The sequence below is a fragment of the Antechinus flavipes genome, chromosome 4, assembly GCF_016432865.1.
Source record: "Antechinus flavipes isolate AdamAnt ecotype Samford, QLD, Australia chromosome 4, AdamAnt_v2, whole genome shotgun sequence".
Classification (NCBI taxonomy): Eukaryota; Metazoa; Chordata; class Mammalia; order Dasyuromorphia; family Dasyuridae; genus Antechinus; species Antechinus flavipes.
This window is the reverse complement of record NC_067401.1, coordinates 110,484,039-110,500,266: the sequence shown is the minus strand read 5'-3', so window position 1 is coordinate 110,500,266 and position 16,228 is coordinate 110,484,039. Positions and strand designations below refer to the sequence as shown.

Below are 16,228 nucleotides of genomic sequence, written 5' to 3'. Positions count from 1 at the left end.
ACATGCATTTGAAACTTAGAGTCACTCCTGACCTCAAGAACCCCAAAACATTGGTAGGCTATTATAAACCACCTGCTTTGGAAGAATGCTTAGTCTAAGGAACAGAAGATGTAACAGTGACAGCTGGTAGAGTGTTGCCTCTTTCAGTTTGGAATTCCCAGCAGTGGGAATTCTCCTCTGGTCTCAATACAGTTTGAAAAGCACAAGAGAAAGTGTCTGCTGGTGCAGACTTTTATAAAATTTCCAGCTTGAGTCAGCAAAAGTCTCTAGCTCGAACCAGTCAATTCATAACTTTGTGGTGTTTCAACTGCATCTTTCAAATGAGGGCATGCTCTAGCAGGTATATGAAAACAAACCAACAAAACAAAGTTTAACAACAAGGACAAAGTGATAAGCTAACCAGGCTACAGAAAGTCTAGCCAGTTACACATGATGGGTGAAGCACCACTTGCAGACTACCTGGACCAGCTGTGAGATGTATACACACACATACACAGACACACGCACACACACAGAATAAAAGGTGAGATCAAGGCACAAGAACAAATCTGAGAACTGGTGGGGTGAGCGCCCATCTGAATTAGAGGTAGGTCAATTCAGGAAACAGAGACGGTCTGTCCAAAGCAAGTACCATAGGCAACTGTGGTCTTACGCTAGCTAGGTCCACTGGAACAATATACCACGTACTTTTCCCTCAGGGAGTTCCATTCTACGATGCACTCACTGCATTGGAAGAGCAGCTCTAGGGTGTCCCTTCTAGCCCCTACAGGGCTTCACTAGCTCCGGATGTCCAACAGCATTGGTGCTCTCCCCTAAAAGTATAGTTGAAAGTTTTGGCTTTATTTGATGAGAGGGAGAAAAAAACTGCATTTAAGAGAAATTGATAGGCAGTTTGAACAGTACAAAGCTGGATTCAGGGAGTTCTGGATTCAAATACTGGCTCTTACATATACTGACTTTACGCTGCTAAATTGCCAAATATATGCTGATCTCTCCTAGAATAAGCAAATAACTCATTAGGAATTCCTTATATTAATGAAGACGGACGTCTGGACCAAAAAAAAATCCCTGTGATAATAATGCACATCCCCAAAGACCATCTGAACTTTTGCATAATCAACAAATGTCAGTCAGTGAAAGATACGAGAAGAAACAATCCTACAAAACTGTCCTCTTGGCCAATATTCATGGTTCTTGGGCTTGAGCACATTGCCAGTTGGCAAGAACATTTCCTTAAAGACCTGGGCAGCAGGTTTCAAACAAATGGAATCACCTCCAATTTCTTCTTTGTGGTCAGGTCTCGAGTATCTCTCTTTGTGTTTGGTGGAGAGGGGACTTTATAATAACAGATGGACATCTCTAAGCTTCATATTTAAGATGGTAAGGGACTAGCAAAAAGAAACTGAGGAAAGGAAATGCACAATGGGCATTTGATGAGATTCAGCCAATAAATATTTGTTGAGAAGCACCTATTGTGTTCTCAGTTCTGTGCTAGGCCCTCTGATGAAAGGGAAAAATATGTAAGACATGGTCCTTGCCTTCAAAGATGTTACATTATTTACTTTTGGCGGTATTTCAATGGAAATCCTGCAAGCAAGTTTGGAATTGAGCCCTTTCTCAAATGCTTGGTGGGGGATGATGAAGAGCACTAAATGGCCATCTTTCTGGAGAGCTTCTCAAGGTGAACATAACAAACTCACCTGGGTTGGGCATCCTTTTGGTCCCCATTTCTGGGACCACTTTAGGTGAAACAAGGGTGGAAGGAAGGATCTCTATCTGCTTCATCCATCATTTCATCATCTTTCTCCAGTTTCACCACAACCTCAGGACAAGAATTCTCTTTCCAAGGTTTCTCTTCTTTAGAATCACTCTCCTGGCCCACGCACCTCCCAGACACCAGACATGTCGGCTTCTCCACAGTCTCCTACAAAACCCTTTTGATCATTGCTCATATCTCCATCCATTGAGGATCCAAATTTACAAATGGAACACAAAAAGATGTTAGGCAGTAAGGGGGGGGACCTCCACTATCTGGCCACGATTCATAATTTAGGTGGTAGGGGGATGATTAAGAGATGTGTGGGGTAAGCTACCAGGCTGCCTAGAGGGAATAGCAGAAACAAGATGACCATTCAATGATCTTTCTTTCCTGAAGATTTTTAGCATTATCTGCTCCAGGAAACCAAAAGGCAGGATCCAAGTTTTGGAGTCAATATCTGAGTTTCAATCCTAGTTCCACTACTATTACTTTTGTTACTTTACTATTAACCTGTGTAACTTTTTGCCAAGACTCAACCTCAATTCTATCAAATACAAATGAAGGGTTCAGGCTTGATGATTTCTTGATCCTGTCATCCTGAACTATTATTGTCCCTCCCTCTTTTGACAAAGCTCACTCACTCTCCTGTGCAACTGGATATACAAGAAATTCAATTATCTCTACATAGGCCATTCTGTGACAGCTGGTCCATAGTAAGTTCAATTCCCTTCTATTAAAACATTTTATCATTTTTAACACTCAGTAAATTATGAAAGCTTACAATATATTCCAAAGCCAAATAAAATTATTTTCAAGTTATCTATGGTATTATTCTCCATGCCTCTTGTCCCTAACGCCCACTTCAGGATAATCGAGAGATGATTATACATTGAACATAGACTGAAGTCTTCAATTACAGTGTTTATACCCCAAACTCCCACCTGAAGCTCTGGAACAAATGGCACATCATCTTCAGAGTCAGATGTCATTTCTTCATCTTCGTCAAAATCCTCCTCCTCCTCCTCCTCCTCTTTTGGCTTAAGTTTTTCACCTCCTGTTTCTGGCCCAGCATGGGTCCTCACTGTCAGACCAACAACACTGGATGAGTCCTCAGGCTTACCTAAGAGACTACTAAGTATGGTATCAGGATTAGTGGAAGAGGAAGTATTCTTGGGAGACCCTTTGCTCATCTTTCCTCCTGGCTTCCCTTCACCAGGAGTTCCCACTGCTGTCTCACCTTCCTCCTCTTGTAAATCGGCCTCTTGCTTCACTTGGGGAGCACCATCTGCCTCCTCATATGGGGGTTCCACCTCCGACTCCATGGAGACCTCTTTTTTAATTTCATCACAAATGTCTGGCTCAGGGAACCTGTTCCAAGGCCAGCTGGCTTCCTCCTCAAGCTCCTCAGGTTCTACTTTAACAATCTTCAGTAAATTCTCTGGCAGACAATCGATGGCCATCTGAGAGGCACGAGACAGCGGCTGCAGGACTTGCCTCCCATCTAGCATCTTCACAACTGTCCAGCTATGAGCACTGCTCTCAAACAGGTGTCCCTGACGGTCCCCACTTGGTGGGGGAGGCCCCGGGCTGTGTTTTTCTTTGGGGTAGGGGCTCGAACAAGGAGGAGATGAGTCCTGGGGCTCCTGCTTGGGCGCCACAGTGGGAAAGGCACTTTCCCCTTCAGGCTGAGGACCAGGAATGCCTGATTTCACCTGGGTGTTTTCTGCAGGGGTCGATGGCACAGGGAGATTCACAGGATTTCCAGAAACAAGTAAAGGCGGAATAGAAGAAGTGATAAGGGGCTGGTTTAATGGACAGATAAAGGATGTGGGGCTAACCAAGAGAGTGGTTATGGGGATGGTCTGAGGGTTCTGAGCTATAGTTCTCGGAGGCTGGATCACATTAAAACGGCTGTTGAGACCCACAACTCCCACAGCAGTGGCAGGAACCGTAAGGATCATCCGGGGAGAGGGAAGGACAGGGGCAGGCTTCAGGAGACGGGAGGCCTCAGCCCATTTTCTCTTTGGGGGCTTCATCCTTGGCTCACCTCGATTGGGAGCGACAACTGATGGCAGCAAGACTTTGGACTGAAAGGCTGCAGGAAAGGGACAAAGGAAGGCTTGGGCCCTGGCTGTGTTCTTGGGGGCTAGAGGAGGCAAGTTCATGGGAATCCCACCACCACCACGCCCTGTGCCCCCCAAGGACGAAGGCTTTGGCCCTGTCTTCAAGATGGTGGCTGGCTGCCTAAGCTGGGCATCTGGGGCCTCCCCTCTCCTTGGAAGGGTCTCGCACTGGGCTAATCTGCCTCGAGCACTGTCGTTAGAACAAGGCTGGAGAGCAGGGGCAGGGCGAATGAGGAGGGGTTTCAGAACCGACTTCTGCCTCCAAATCTTCCTCGAAGAAAAGCGTTTGGCAAGTGGTTTCAAGGTCAGCACCACACCCTTGGGCAGCAGCAGGGGATAGCGGCTCTCATTCCCTGACTCCAGATCTGGGTCACATTTTGTCTCAGCTAATTCAGACAGGTCTCCTGATCCTCCAGCATCATTATCTAACTGCTGTATTTCTTCCTGGATAGCTGGTAAACTGGCCTGTGGGAAAGACAAACTTGTGGTGATTTCCTATCAGGTTGAAGAGAAATTAGGAAGTTTTCAGGCATTCGATACTTTGTGAGACTTAAAGGTCTCTCTTTAAAATATATTTCTTCCTTCCCATCCCAACAAACCTCTACTCCCTAAATAACCATTCTGACTATATTCTAAATACTTTCTCCTTCCCCTAGTGCTGAAAACCTTCCCATGGAAAACAAGAATTTTATATCAAAATGAGGAAAACAAATTCTGAAGGAACTTGAAAGCAAAAAGGAAATGTGTTTACCATGTTGTTTAAATAATATTCTAATGAACTTGAAATTGAATGGATGTCCATCAGTTGCAGAATAGCTAAATAAGTTACGGTATATGAATGTAATGGAATACTACTGTTTCTAAGAATGATGAGCAGGCTGATTTCAGAAATCTGGAAAGACATGAACTACTTACATGAACTGATGCTAAGTGAAGTGAGCAGAACTAAGAGAACACCATAGAGAGTAACAACAAAATTATGTGTTCAACTGTGATGATTTTGGCCCTTTTCAACAAGGAAATGATTCAAAAAAATCCAATAGACTTGTGATGGATGGAAAGTGCCATCTGCATCCAGAGAGAGAACTATAGAGACTGAATGTGAATTGAAGTATAATATTTTCATCTTTTTGTTGTTGCTATTGTATGTTTACTTGTTTTTTTTCCTTTCTTGTGGTTTTTTCCCTTTTGATCTGATTTTTCTTGCACAACATAACAAATATGGATATAGGTTTAAAAAGCTTTGCACATATTTAACCTAGATCAGATTGCTAGCTTTCTTAGGGAGGAGGGAATTTAAAGCGGGAAAAAAAATTAGAATACAAAGTCTTACAAACATAAACATCAAAAATTATCTTTACATATATTTGGAAAAATAAAATACTATTGAAAAATATTTTTATTTAACCACAAATATTGGAGTTTACTATTTCACCTACTACCATTTTTATTTTCTTTTGAATAACTGAAGGGGTTTATTTATGATTACTAAGCTTAGAAAGAAATTTTTTTTCAAAGTATCCAGTTATATATCCAGTTATACTAGAAACAAAAAGAAATTATGTTATCTCTGTAAGGCATTCCCAACACAAGAGAAAATCTCATCTAGAAGTTAGAAGTTCAGAGTAGGTAAGAACATTTCCTAAACTTTCTTGCAGCCCAATTTGATGACTATTGCATTACAGGCTTGAACTAGACCTCTTAATAAGTCTCTTGCAGTGGGTCTTCCATGATAACTCTGGTTTTCTGTAGGAACAATTAGGACTATACCTTTAACCAGAAAGGAAGGTGTCGCTCTTCCCTTTCTACAGGAGGCTTCCATTGATCAGGCTGAAGCTCCTCACAGCACTTAAACAATATTGGCAATTGTTTCGTCTTCTTGTAATACTGAGAACAAAGAATAAACATGCACGATAATTCTCATGTTATGCCAGGCTGGGATAGGGGAAGGGAAGAAGGAAGGGAGTAACCCAGGGGAAATCAAAGTCCTTTTCTTTTCCTATGGATGCAAGCAGATATAGGAATCACACACAGGTCAAGATGGGAGTTTCTGCACTTCAGGCTGAATTAATGCTTCAATTACATGATCCCATGCTTATTCCAATATTCCATATTTAATTCTCCTCTAGACAGAGCTGGGGAGAGGAGAGGGAAGGGGAAGGAATAGAGGAAATGAAGATGACAGTCACACTACTTAAGTTCTGCTCATCTCTCCAGGGGGAACTGCAACAAGAGCAAAGAGTCAAGAGAAGGGTCCCTACTGCCCCTCACCCAGAGCACAGGGAAGCAGGTAAAGAGGGAGAAAGGGAGGTTCATAACGTAATTCAATGCTTCAAAAAAAGTTTGACTTAAAACTTGGGGTCCTCAATTCTATATTCTATCAAGCAAAGTTACCCTTTTCCACAAAAGGAAGAGAGCATGGGACAGAGATATAAAGAATAAAGGAGCAGCTCACTTTGATGATATTGTCAGGAGCCCGGCTGATGTTGAGGTTCTTGATTCTCACAGTCAGCTGGTGATCAGACTTGGCAGTCAGGAGGTATTTACTGATTAGAGGCTTTGGAAACTCAGTCCCTTCAAAATGTTTCAGCCCCAAAGCTAATAAACTAAAAAAAAAAAAAAATGCACAGACTCAAAAAAAGGCTTTGCCTCTCCTTCCAAATATTTCTCCTAGCTCCTCAAACTCATTTCCAACTCCCACCTCTCACCCCCGTTCTATGATATTTTTCTCTGTTCTCAGCCACCAAAGACCAATGGCTAAAACTCTGTTCTTCTGCATGTAATTCTCAGGTTATTGGTGTCTGTCATATTGTTTATATTCTATCTGCCCCATTAAAGCGACTGCTCCCCTCCTTCTCTTCCCCCTCCCCTCCCCGCCCTGGCCTTTTTTCTTTTATTTTTCCTTCTTCCTATTGAATACCTACTTGTCCTCTGCTTTGGTGAAAAATATCTTATCCTTGGGATGCTTCACCTTCAGGGAACGTATTGGGAGCAGCTCTGGATACATGAAGACCTTGCTTGTGGCCAGAATCCAGGCCACTTGCTTTGGCAGACAAGGAAATTCATTGGCTGTAAGAAGAATCTACGGTTCACAGAAATCTTGAACTATACGGGTTCAGAAATCAACTAGTACTTCTCTTTGCATTCTTTAGCCCAAGTTGTCTTTCAATTACATACAATAGTCTTTAGAAAAAGCAATGACAAAAAAGAAATCAATGAACAAGCATTTAAGTATCTACTACATGCCAAACAGTTAAACATTGGAACATGATTTTTTTTTTAAGTTTTAAGAAACTTGTATTTCCATTAAAGAGAGACAACAGATACATTTATTATGTGCAGGAAAATGTTGATATTTAAAGAATAAAATGTAAAGACATTAAATGCAAAATTATTAGAGAGAAAACTAATGTTCAGCCTGGGGGAGGGAAGAGAAAAGCATCAGGAAAGGCTTCAAGTAGAAAGACAGGAAGTCTGCGAAGTGGGGATGAGAAAAGAAGATATTCCAAGTATGAGAGATGACCAAGGAAAAGACATAGATTCAGGAGACAGATTCTGTGTAAGGAATATTCCCCTTTGACTGGGACCAGAGAGTGCAGGGAGTAATATCTAATTACAAACGTTATAACCTTTTTGTGTCAATTTCATTTGGCAATTTGATTAATCCTCCCTTGGAATAACGTTTTTAATGCATAAGATAAAATATGTAGGATTCCAAAGGAAAATCAAATACTGACTTACCGTTACCAAAATATTTTAAAAATCAGTTTGTAGACCACAAATTAAGTATCTCTGGTCTACAGAGGGATGAATACAGAGAGGACTGGCGAGACTTACATGAACTGATGCTAAGTGAAATGAGCAGAACCAGGAGATCATTCTATACCTCAACAACGATAGTGTTTGAGGATGTATTCTGATGGAAGTGGATCTCTTAGATAAAGAGAGCTAATTCAGTTTCAATTGATCAAAGATGGACAGAAGCAGCTACACCCAAAGAAAGAACACTGGGAGATGAATATAAACTGCTTGCATTTTTGTTTTTCTTCCCGGGTTATTTATACCTTCTGAATTCAATTCTCCCTGTGCAACAAGAAAACTGTTCGGTTCTGCACACATATATTGTATCTAGGATATACTTTAACCTATTCAACATGTAAAGGACTGCTTGTTATCTGGGAGAGGGGGTGGAGGGAGGGAGGGGAAAAATCGGAACAGAAGTGAATGCAAGGGATAATGCTGTAAAAAAATTACCCTGGCATGCGTTCTATCAATAAAAAGTTATTTAAAAAAAAAAATCTCTGGTCTAATACAATATAGCTGGAAAGATAGGTTCAAACTAGTTTTTGAAGAACCTTAAATACCAAACAGATGCTATTTGCTTGCATTTTGAGTTTTTTCTCATTTTTTTCCTCTTTGATTTTTCTTATGCAGCATAATTGTAGAAATATGTGTAGAAAGAAATGCACATGTTTAACATATATTAGATTACTTGCCATTTTGCAAGGGTAAATGTTGAAAACTATCTATGCATATGTTTTGAAAATAAATGGTTTTACATAAAAGAAAAGGAAAAATACCAAAAAGAGTTGTTTATATTTTATTATAGAGGCAGCAAGAAGCCACTGGAATTTACTAGAAAAGGGAGTGACATGATCAAATCTACACTTAAGTAAAATGACTTTGGCAACTCTGTGGAGGCTAGACTAAAGAGAGGAGGCTGGAAATAGGAAGACTAATGAAGAGGCCAAAGTTGATAAGGGGCAAAATTAAGGGTAGTAGCCACATGAGAAGAGAAAGGGGATCACCTGTAAAGGATGTCATGAAGGTAGAAACAGAAAGAGTTGGTAACTGACTAGATCCTTCCAATCTTTCCTCCAACCTTAGACATCAATTCAAGTCTCCTTATTTTCTTGTAAATGAAAATCAATTGAGCCCATTTAAATAATTATTCATCACATTTTTGAAGGACAAGTTACAGATCTGCCCTCTCATCCTTCATATATAAATGCAGTCTCCTTAGTTCTATTTTCCTAGAACCTTCTCCAAAATAAAAAGTCTCCATTTTTCTAACCTTTCTTTTTCACAGTTTCTAAATCCCATTGTTCTGTTCAACTTGTCATATCAAGTTCTCCTGTGTCCCTTCTAAGATGTAACTAGAAAATCCTGAGAAGACCTGAACCATTAAGTCCCTCAATGTCTGTCCGTTTTTAAATGTCATTCTGGATAGATCTGCCAAATTTATTTCTTCTTCTGTAAAATGCTTCAAAGTCTCCAAAGGAAAAATCATTTTGTGCCTAGAATTACAGGAGTAGGAACTTTGAATGGGCATCAGTGAAATCTCAATGAAGGACTTTTACAAAGTGTATCTTGGTGAGTGCAAGTCCTTCACACGCTTTATTTTAATAAAATGAGCCAAGGACTTTGACTCAAAATCAAACTATAAACAAAAGTACAGACTAAACCATATTGATCCTGATTCAAATTTAATGTATATGTTTATTTTTAGCCAAATGAAAGCTCTATTCCCCCAAGCCCACCCAAAAAAAGTACCTCGTAAATCAAACTGAATCAGAACTAAGCCTGTTACTTTGTATTTTGGACAACATGCTGGATGGCAAGGTTCAGATAATGTGCTAAGATCTAGATCTGACTCTCCAGTGAGAATCCAGAGGCAGGTTATTTAACCCATCTTAGTTTTAAATAGCTCTCTCAGACTATGTTATATACAGGGTATAATCTTCCCAGGTGGAAAAAAGGCCCCAGTGAAATCACAGGGTCTAGACGTATCACACAGCACTATGAAAACAGTCACACAGAATGTCAGAGCTAAATCTAACCCGAATTCACATTTCTTTTCACCTGAATCACTGGAAAGAACCCTATATTAGGGGTTGGGAAACTTGGGCTCTAGTCCTAGTACCATCATTACTAATTACACAAACCAAACAAAATTGCTTAGTTTCTGTGTCCCAGTTTATCCGTTTGCAAAATGAAAATCCACTTGCCCCAAAAAGATATGTGTATAAGATGAGTGCTTTGAAATATAAATATTCTTATTAGCATAACTCAGGTGAACTTAATGTAGAATATATGTTATAGTGACCTGAAGAATTCTCTGAAATTCACATACAACCAATTATTACTTGCCCCAACTCTTATACTTAATATCATTCCTATCTCTATCTCCACTTTTGGCACTAACTTTTCCCCCTATTACTTCTTCCATTGTCACCTAACCCATGTTCTCTTCCTGGCTTAATCCATCCAAATTATGTAAAGGATATGGAAGAGTCCCAAAGGAGTAAGACAAAACAGGATGGAACATAAAGTGCCATCCTGTCTCTTGCCAACCCAGATTACATTTGACAAGTTCTCCCAAAAGAACAACATCACCACACATTCAGAATCCTACTTGGATATTCAGGATTTTGTCCCTCATCATTCTTCTGGACCTTTTTTTGGGGGCTCAAGTCAATGTTGACGTGTGAATGAAAATCTTCAATAAGCTGTATAGCACCCTTCAGATTACAAGGCTGGAATGTGGTCTGAAACTTGGAGTTGAACTGCTGGTGAAGGACAATAGAGCTTTGAGCAAAGGTCCCCAGTTCCCTCTAGGAAAATATAAAACACAATAGTTAAGTTGTGTCATAGACATACATAAGGAATACCATGCAACCCACAAACCCAGTCAAGAAACTCTTTCTACTTAGAGGGAAGAGATATAAGATAGGAAAAAATAGTATTTCAGTAGTAAAACAAATTCTATTTAGAGCCTCTTTAAGAAAAGTACTCCCTAATAAACCTCTATCCATTCTGATTCCTCCATTAGTCAAAATGCTAGAAGCATAAACATTTCTTGTTCATACTGTATTTGCTTATTTTCATCTGTACATTAAAAATGTCTTTTTTATGAGTGTATTCTTTTCCAAATCAGACCAAACTAAACCATAAGCTAGTTGAGAGTTAGGTCCTGGCTAGAACACTGGACTCAGATTCAGGAAGATTTCGATTCAAACCCTATCTCAGACATTCACTAGCACTCTGCAGAAAAGGCAATTTCCATAAGCCTCAGTTTCCCCATTCATAAAAGAAGGAAAATAATAGCATCTCCCTTTTTTTTTAAGGTAGTTGTGAGACTCAAATGAAGTGGATATAACATTTGGAAAACAGGTAGTCAAATATTATCACAGAAAAGACTAAAGAGCTAAGCAATCTTATCAATGAAATGATGATATCTAAGAAACAGTACATCAAAACCCTTGTTATCAATCTCAAGGATAGTTTTATAATGGAAGAAATTTTAGGATTTAAAGTTCTATTCCTTTAATTCCCTCCCTACATCATACATCATGTTATTTTTTACATTCTGCAAACTCCTCTAAGGGGAATAGATAAATCCCTAGTGGTTAACTGTAACTTAGAAAACACAGCACATGCTAAGATAGGAGAAGAAAAACTCAACAACCTAGCATATCTACACAAAATGTAGAACGGTGGTGGAAACAATATACTCTCTGCCTTTTCATAGGAACCTGGTGGGGGGAGGAACAAGGCAGTAAGTGGATGCCTATGAATTCTTAGGCAATATGAGAAGAAAAAGGAAGAAAAGGTAAAAAAAGCTAGGATCAAGGAGAACCAGTGAATATAAATGAAGGGATCACTGTAAATCAGGTAGGGTGAGTGATTTTGGAAAACCACTGGCCAAGCGTTATTGTGCACGTCAATGTGCAGACTCATGTATAAACGAGCTTACGAGGAACATCTTGGTGGTACTGGCCTCCGAACTGAGGCTAGGGTTGGTGCTGGCCAGAAGATGGATCTGAGTCAGGAGTTGAACATGCTGGCGAGGGAGAAACAGAGAAAACAAAATACATCAGAGATCTAGGACTTAGACAGATTATACCAAAGTGTTTGCAACTATAATCCAAATCGTGTGCTTCCTGCGGAGGATACTGATCAGGTTCAATATGCTTCCTTGACTTGAATTTATCAGATATAAAAGCAGAAGCAATGAGCATGAGAAATGTAGAGTGGATATAAAACTTTATATATAAAACTTTAATTGGATATAAAACTTCCTCTGTTCTGTGAGGGCTGTTAAATTCTAGGGTGTATTTTAAATGGATGTCTGTTACCATGGACACTGAAGCCTGCAGGTATGTTTGGCATAATCCTGGGTCTTTGCAAATCCCTTCCCAAAGATGCTATATTTTAATTTTTATTAATATCAAGAAGTCTCTGTGGACCTCGTCTCCTCTGAGTGGAGTCTCACCTGCTGCATCTGCTGCTGGAGTCTCTTTTTTTGAGCTGCATCTAGAACCATCATGGGCATGGTGTTCTCCCGCTGGGGCTTGGACATCTCTGGTTGGCCTTCTGTGCTTCCTGCTTCTGCTTAGGAAAGACTTCTTGAACATTAAGTGTGCCACCAACTTATTTATGACATGATTTTGCTCATTAGGCAAGTTTGTTAGTAGTTCTTCAAACCTGTCTCCAACAGAAAGTGAATAATTTCAGACATTTCCTTTGTTCCATAACAATTTATTCGCTGAAAAAATCCTTTTTCTTCTTTTTACCTTTCTTCTTTTCTGCTTACTGAGGACGCAAGAACAAAACAAAATTTCTGTTATAAACATGTGTAATTAAGCAAAATAAATTCCTATATTGGCCACACCCAAAAAACAAATAAATAAATGGATAGATGAATAAATAGGGAGATGTATGTATCACACATCTGTGTATCATGTATCACACGTGTGAAATCAGAGCATAAAATAACAAAAAGTGGCAATAGTATTGGAGAAATTGTGAAATAATGGCACTGATATATTGGGGGAACTAAGAAACAGCACAATCATTTTAAAAAGCAATTTGGAATTATGTGAACAAAGTCACTTAAATTTGACCTAGAGACTCCATTATTAGGCTTATGCTTCAAGAAATTTCATTGATAAGAAAAAAAATCCTCATATACATCAAAATATTTAAAGCATGCCTTTTCTTTGTGATAGCTAAGCACTAGAAACAAGCAGATATCCATCACCTAGAAGAATGGCTAAACAAACTGTGTTACATGAACATAATGGAATACTACTGTGCTGTAATTAATGATGTATTTGAGGAATACAGAGAAAGATGGAAAGATATATATGAACTGATGCAGAGCAAAGAAAATCACATACACAGTAACTACAATAATGTAAATAGAAAGAATTATTACACATCAAAAATGAAAAAGTTATATGGATTAATCATCTCTTAAATGAAAAGATATAAGGAGATACACCCAAGGGAGGTGAGAGATGGGAGGGGAGGTCCACAAGAGCTATATGTTGCATATATTTTTAAACCTTTTCAATGTATTACTCAGTTTGGATAAGTTTTTTTTCCTTTCCCTCTATTAAAAAATCCTATTTGTCATATGAAATGATTTTCCAGGGGGGAAAGGGCTACATGGGATAACAATGATGATGAAGGAAACAAAATTTCAATAAAAAATTTATCATATATATTGTAACCTATTCGACATGTAAAGGATTGCTTGCCATCTGGGGGAGGGGGTGGAGGAAGGGAGGGGAAAAATCGGAACAGAAATGAGTGCAAGGGATAATGCTGTAAAAAATTACCCTGGCATGAGTTCTATCAATAAAAAGTTATTTAAAAAAAAAATGAGCAGCTGGTACACTGTGAGGCAACAATGCAAAAAAAAAAATTATCTTAAGACCTCCAGAATTATGGTTGGTTATAATCCTAACAACTTATTTTCCATTACAGACCAGGTGAGAGAGTCTAAATTTAAGTTAACTTTCTAGCCCCTGACATCAACCACCACAAACAGCCAGGCAAGTCAAACTAACTGAAGCAGCAATGAAGAATACAGAAGACAGTACATTTCATATAAGTCAAACCTACTATCTTCTCAGTTATCACCTCCCCTAACATTTTGGTGGAAGCATACCCAACATACTAGAGATTTAAAAAATGTGACCTTGAACTTCAAGGCATCAGCCTTGCTTCTAGCCTCTCTCCCTCCCCCCAGCCAATCCAGGGAACAATTTCTATATAGATGAACAGTCTTTTTCTAATGCTACCACCAATACTAACTACCTGCTCATTTCTATACTTTTCATCCTTATCATCCTCCTCTTCACCCACCTATTCCTGGAACAATCCCATCATGATAGTGATTGTGGAAATCAGAGCATAATTCCCAAGAGGGAAAGGATAATCACAAGAATTCTGTTCATTTAAATTGGCAATTCTCAAACTTTTGATCTCAGGACCCCCTTTCACTTAAAAATTACTGAGGCCTCCCTCAAAAAGCTTTTGCAATGAACTTAGAACCAATCTTCAAAAAAAAAAGGTAGAAAGCAATTTTAAACAACGTTTTTCAAAATAATAAAGTATATTCAATTATATTGTCCTCATTTTTAGTGAGAGCAAAGAGATTTTATGTACCATTAATGATAAAATAAAAAATTTTAAACACTTTATCTCATCTTTATCTTGTCCTTTTGAAATTTCTATATTGGTATAATATACACAAGTACATTATTATATATGTATAATTTATAAATGATTATACAGGTATTGGAGGTATGTGTATAAACATTTAGGTTGATGGAGTATGTGATCAAAAAAAATTGGAAACAAGGACCCCAAAATAATGATTGAGCAAATGATTAGCCAAACACCAGCAAGCAAAGAAGGGGTATTTTTACATAGTTCTACAACTTGGCTCCTGAGTTGAAATTCCTACAATATGCTTTTGTCTCATCTTAAAATTTCCTTCTAACTATGATTTTTCAAGAGAAAAAAAAATCCTACTTCCTAGTTCCTAAACTTATCTGTACCCCTTTGGCACTTAAGGCTTGGTTTCTTCAATCCTGTGAAAGAATGAGTCCTTTCCCCATACTTTTTTCTTTCTGAGTCTTCCATTCTCTTTCTTAAAGCAGGAGTACTGTGCCATGCTGGCTGTGTTGGAAGAACGCAGAAGATGGATCTCACATAGCCCTCATAAAACAGCACTACCATCCTAAAACTTTCTCTTCTTGGTTCAGTAATGGGTCCATTCCTCTGCCTACCCAATTCTATATTCCCATTCTCTAAATGATGTTCCCTGCCTGCACCAAGAAATGAAAAAACCTAAAAGATAATTTCCTGGGAGTAACATGTTGATAACTCTGGGGTTTGGGATCAGGCTGTCCTTGAGTTGTTAATTATGGCTATTAAATTAGCCAGTTTCAGATTCTCCTCTTGTGGCAAAAGATGTTAATTTCTTTATTGAATGAACTCAAAACGTTTTTCCCTTTTCAAGGCAATAGCTGTTCTATTCAATGGCATAAGAAATAGGAAAATCTAACAAACAAGTAACATTAAAACCATCTTCTAATCGATATATATCACAAGTCAGTGGGGCTAAAGAAAGGGAAATGTATGGCAAATGAGGCAAAATTGTCTATATGCAAAAAATGATGTTGGGATTTGAAGAATAGAATATTTAGGCAAGTTATTTAAATGTTACATTCATTTTTTAATTTTTGGTGTGTATAATTATTCCTTCCATCCCCTAAATAGCTCATTTATGCTAATAATTTGAGAATTCCTAGCTGACCACAATGGAAAATGAGAAGTTAAAAGGAAAGTAAATTTGGGTTTAAAAATCTGGTAGAGATAATTCACAAATTATGTAATTCATGAACAATTTAGAGTTGACTAATAAGTATACCTGCCAGGTCCCATTTCAATTCTTTTGTTGTACCACAATTTTTTTCCTATCAAATATTGCTTAAACTAATTATGTGCTAGAACTTAAGAATCTTTTCAATTATGCTGGGGGTTTGTTTTTTTTTTTTAATTTTTTATTTAATAATTACTTTATATTGACACTCGTTTCTGTTCCGATTTTTTTTTTCCCCTCCCTCCCTCCACCCCCTCCCCTAGATGGCAAGCAGTCCTTTATATGTTGGATATGTTGCAGTATATCCTAGATACAATATATGTTTGCAGAACCGAACAGTTCTCTTGTTGCACAGGGAGAATTGGATTCAGAAGGTATAAATAACCCGGGAAGAAAAACAAAAATGCAGATAGTTTACATTCGTTTCCCAGTGTTCTTTCTTTGGGTGTAGCTGCTTTTGTCCGTCATTTATCAATTGAAACTCAGTTAGGTCTCTTTGTCAAAGAAATCCACTTCCATCAAAATATGTCCTCATACAACATCGTTGTCGAAGTGTATAATGATCTCCTGGTTCTGCTCATTTCACTTAGCATCAGTTCATGTAAGTCTCGCCAGTCCTCTCTGTATTCATCCTGCTGGTCATTTCTTACAGAACAATAATATTCC

The 16,228-nt window shown here is 38.6% G+C and overlaps 1 protein-coding gene across 1 annotated transcript; it reads right to left on the bottom strand.

Annotated features, from left to right (window-relative positions):
• Positions 1 to 818: 818 nt before the first annotated feature.
• Positions 819 to 14,168, bottom strand: YY1AP1 (YY1 associated protein 1). Its single transcript, XM_051993852.1, has 9 exons — positions 12,158 to 14,168; positions 11,639 to 11,725; positions 10,298 to 10,496; positions 6,807 to 6,951; positions 6,338 to 6,488; positions 5,653 to 5,769; positions 2,997 to 4,347; positions 2,701 to 2,840; positions 819 to 1,924 (listed from the first exon to the last, which is right to left on the bottom strand). The coding sequence occupies exons 1-9, from the start codon at positions 12,242 to 12,244 to the stop codon at positions 1,742 to 1,744; spliced, it is 2,460 nt and encodes an 819-aa protein (XP_051849812.1). The 5' UTR covers positions 12,245 to 14,168; the 3' UTR covers positions 819 to 1,741.
• Between the last annotated feature and the right edge of the window lie 2,060 nt (positions 14,169 to 16,228).

Coding starts and splice junctions, on each gene's coding strand:
- YY1AP1 (XM_051993852.1), bottom strand. CDS start 12,244: ATGTCCAAGCCCCAGCGGGAGAACACCATGCCCATGATGGTTCTAGAT. Junction 5,770..6,337: donor CTCCTGACAATATCATCAAA/GTGAGCTGCTCC, acceptor CTTTGTTCTCAG/TATTACAAGAAGACGAAACA. Junction 2,841..2,996: donor CGATTTACAAGAGGAGGAAG/GTGAGACAGCAG, acceptor TTGGTCTGACAG/TGAGGACCCATGCTGGGCCA.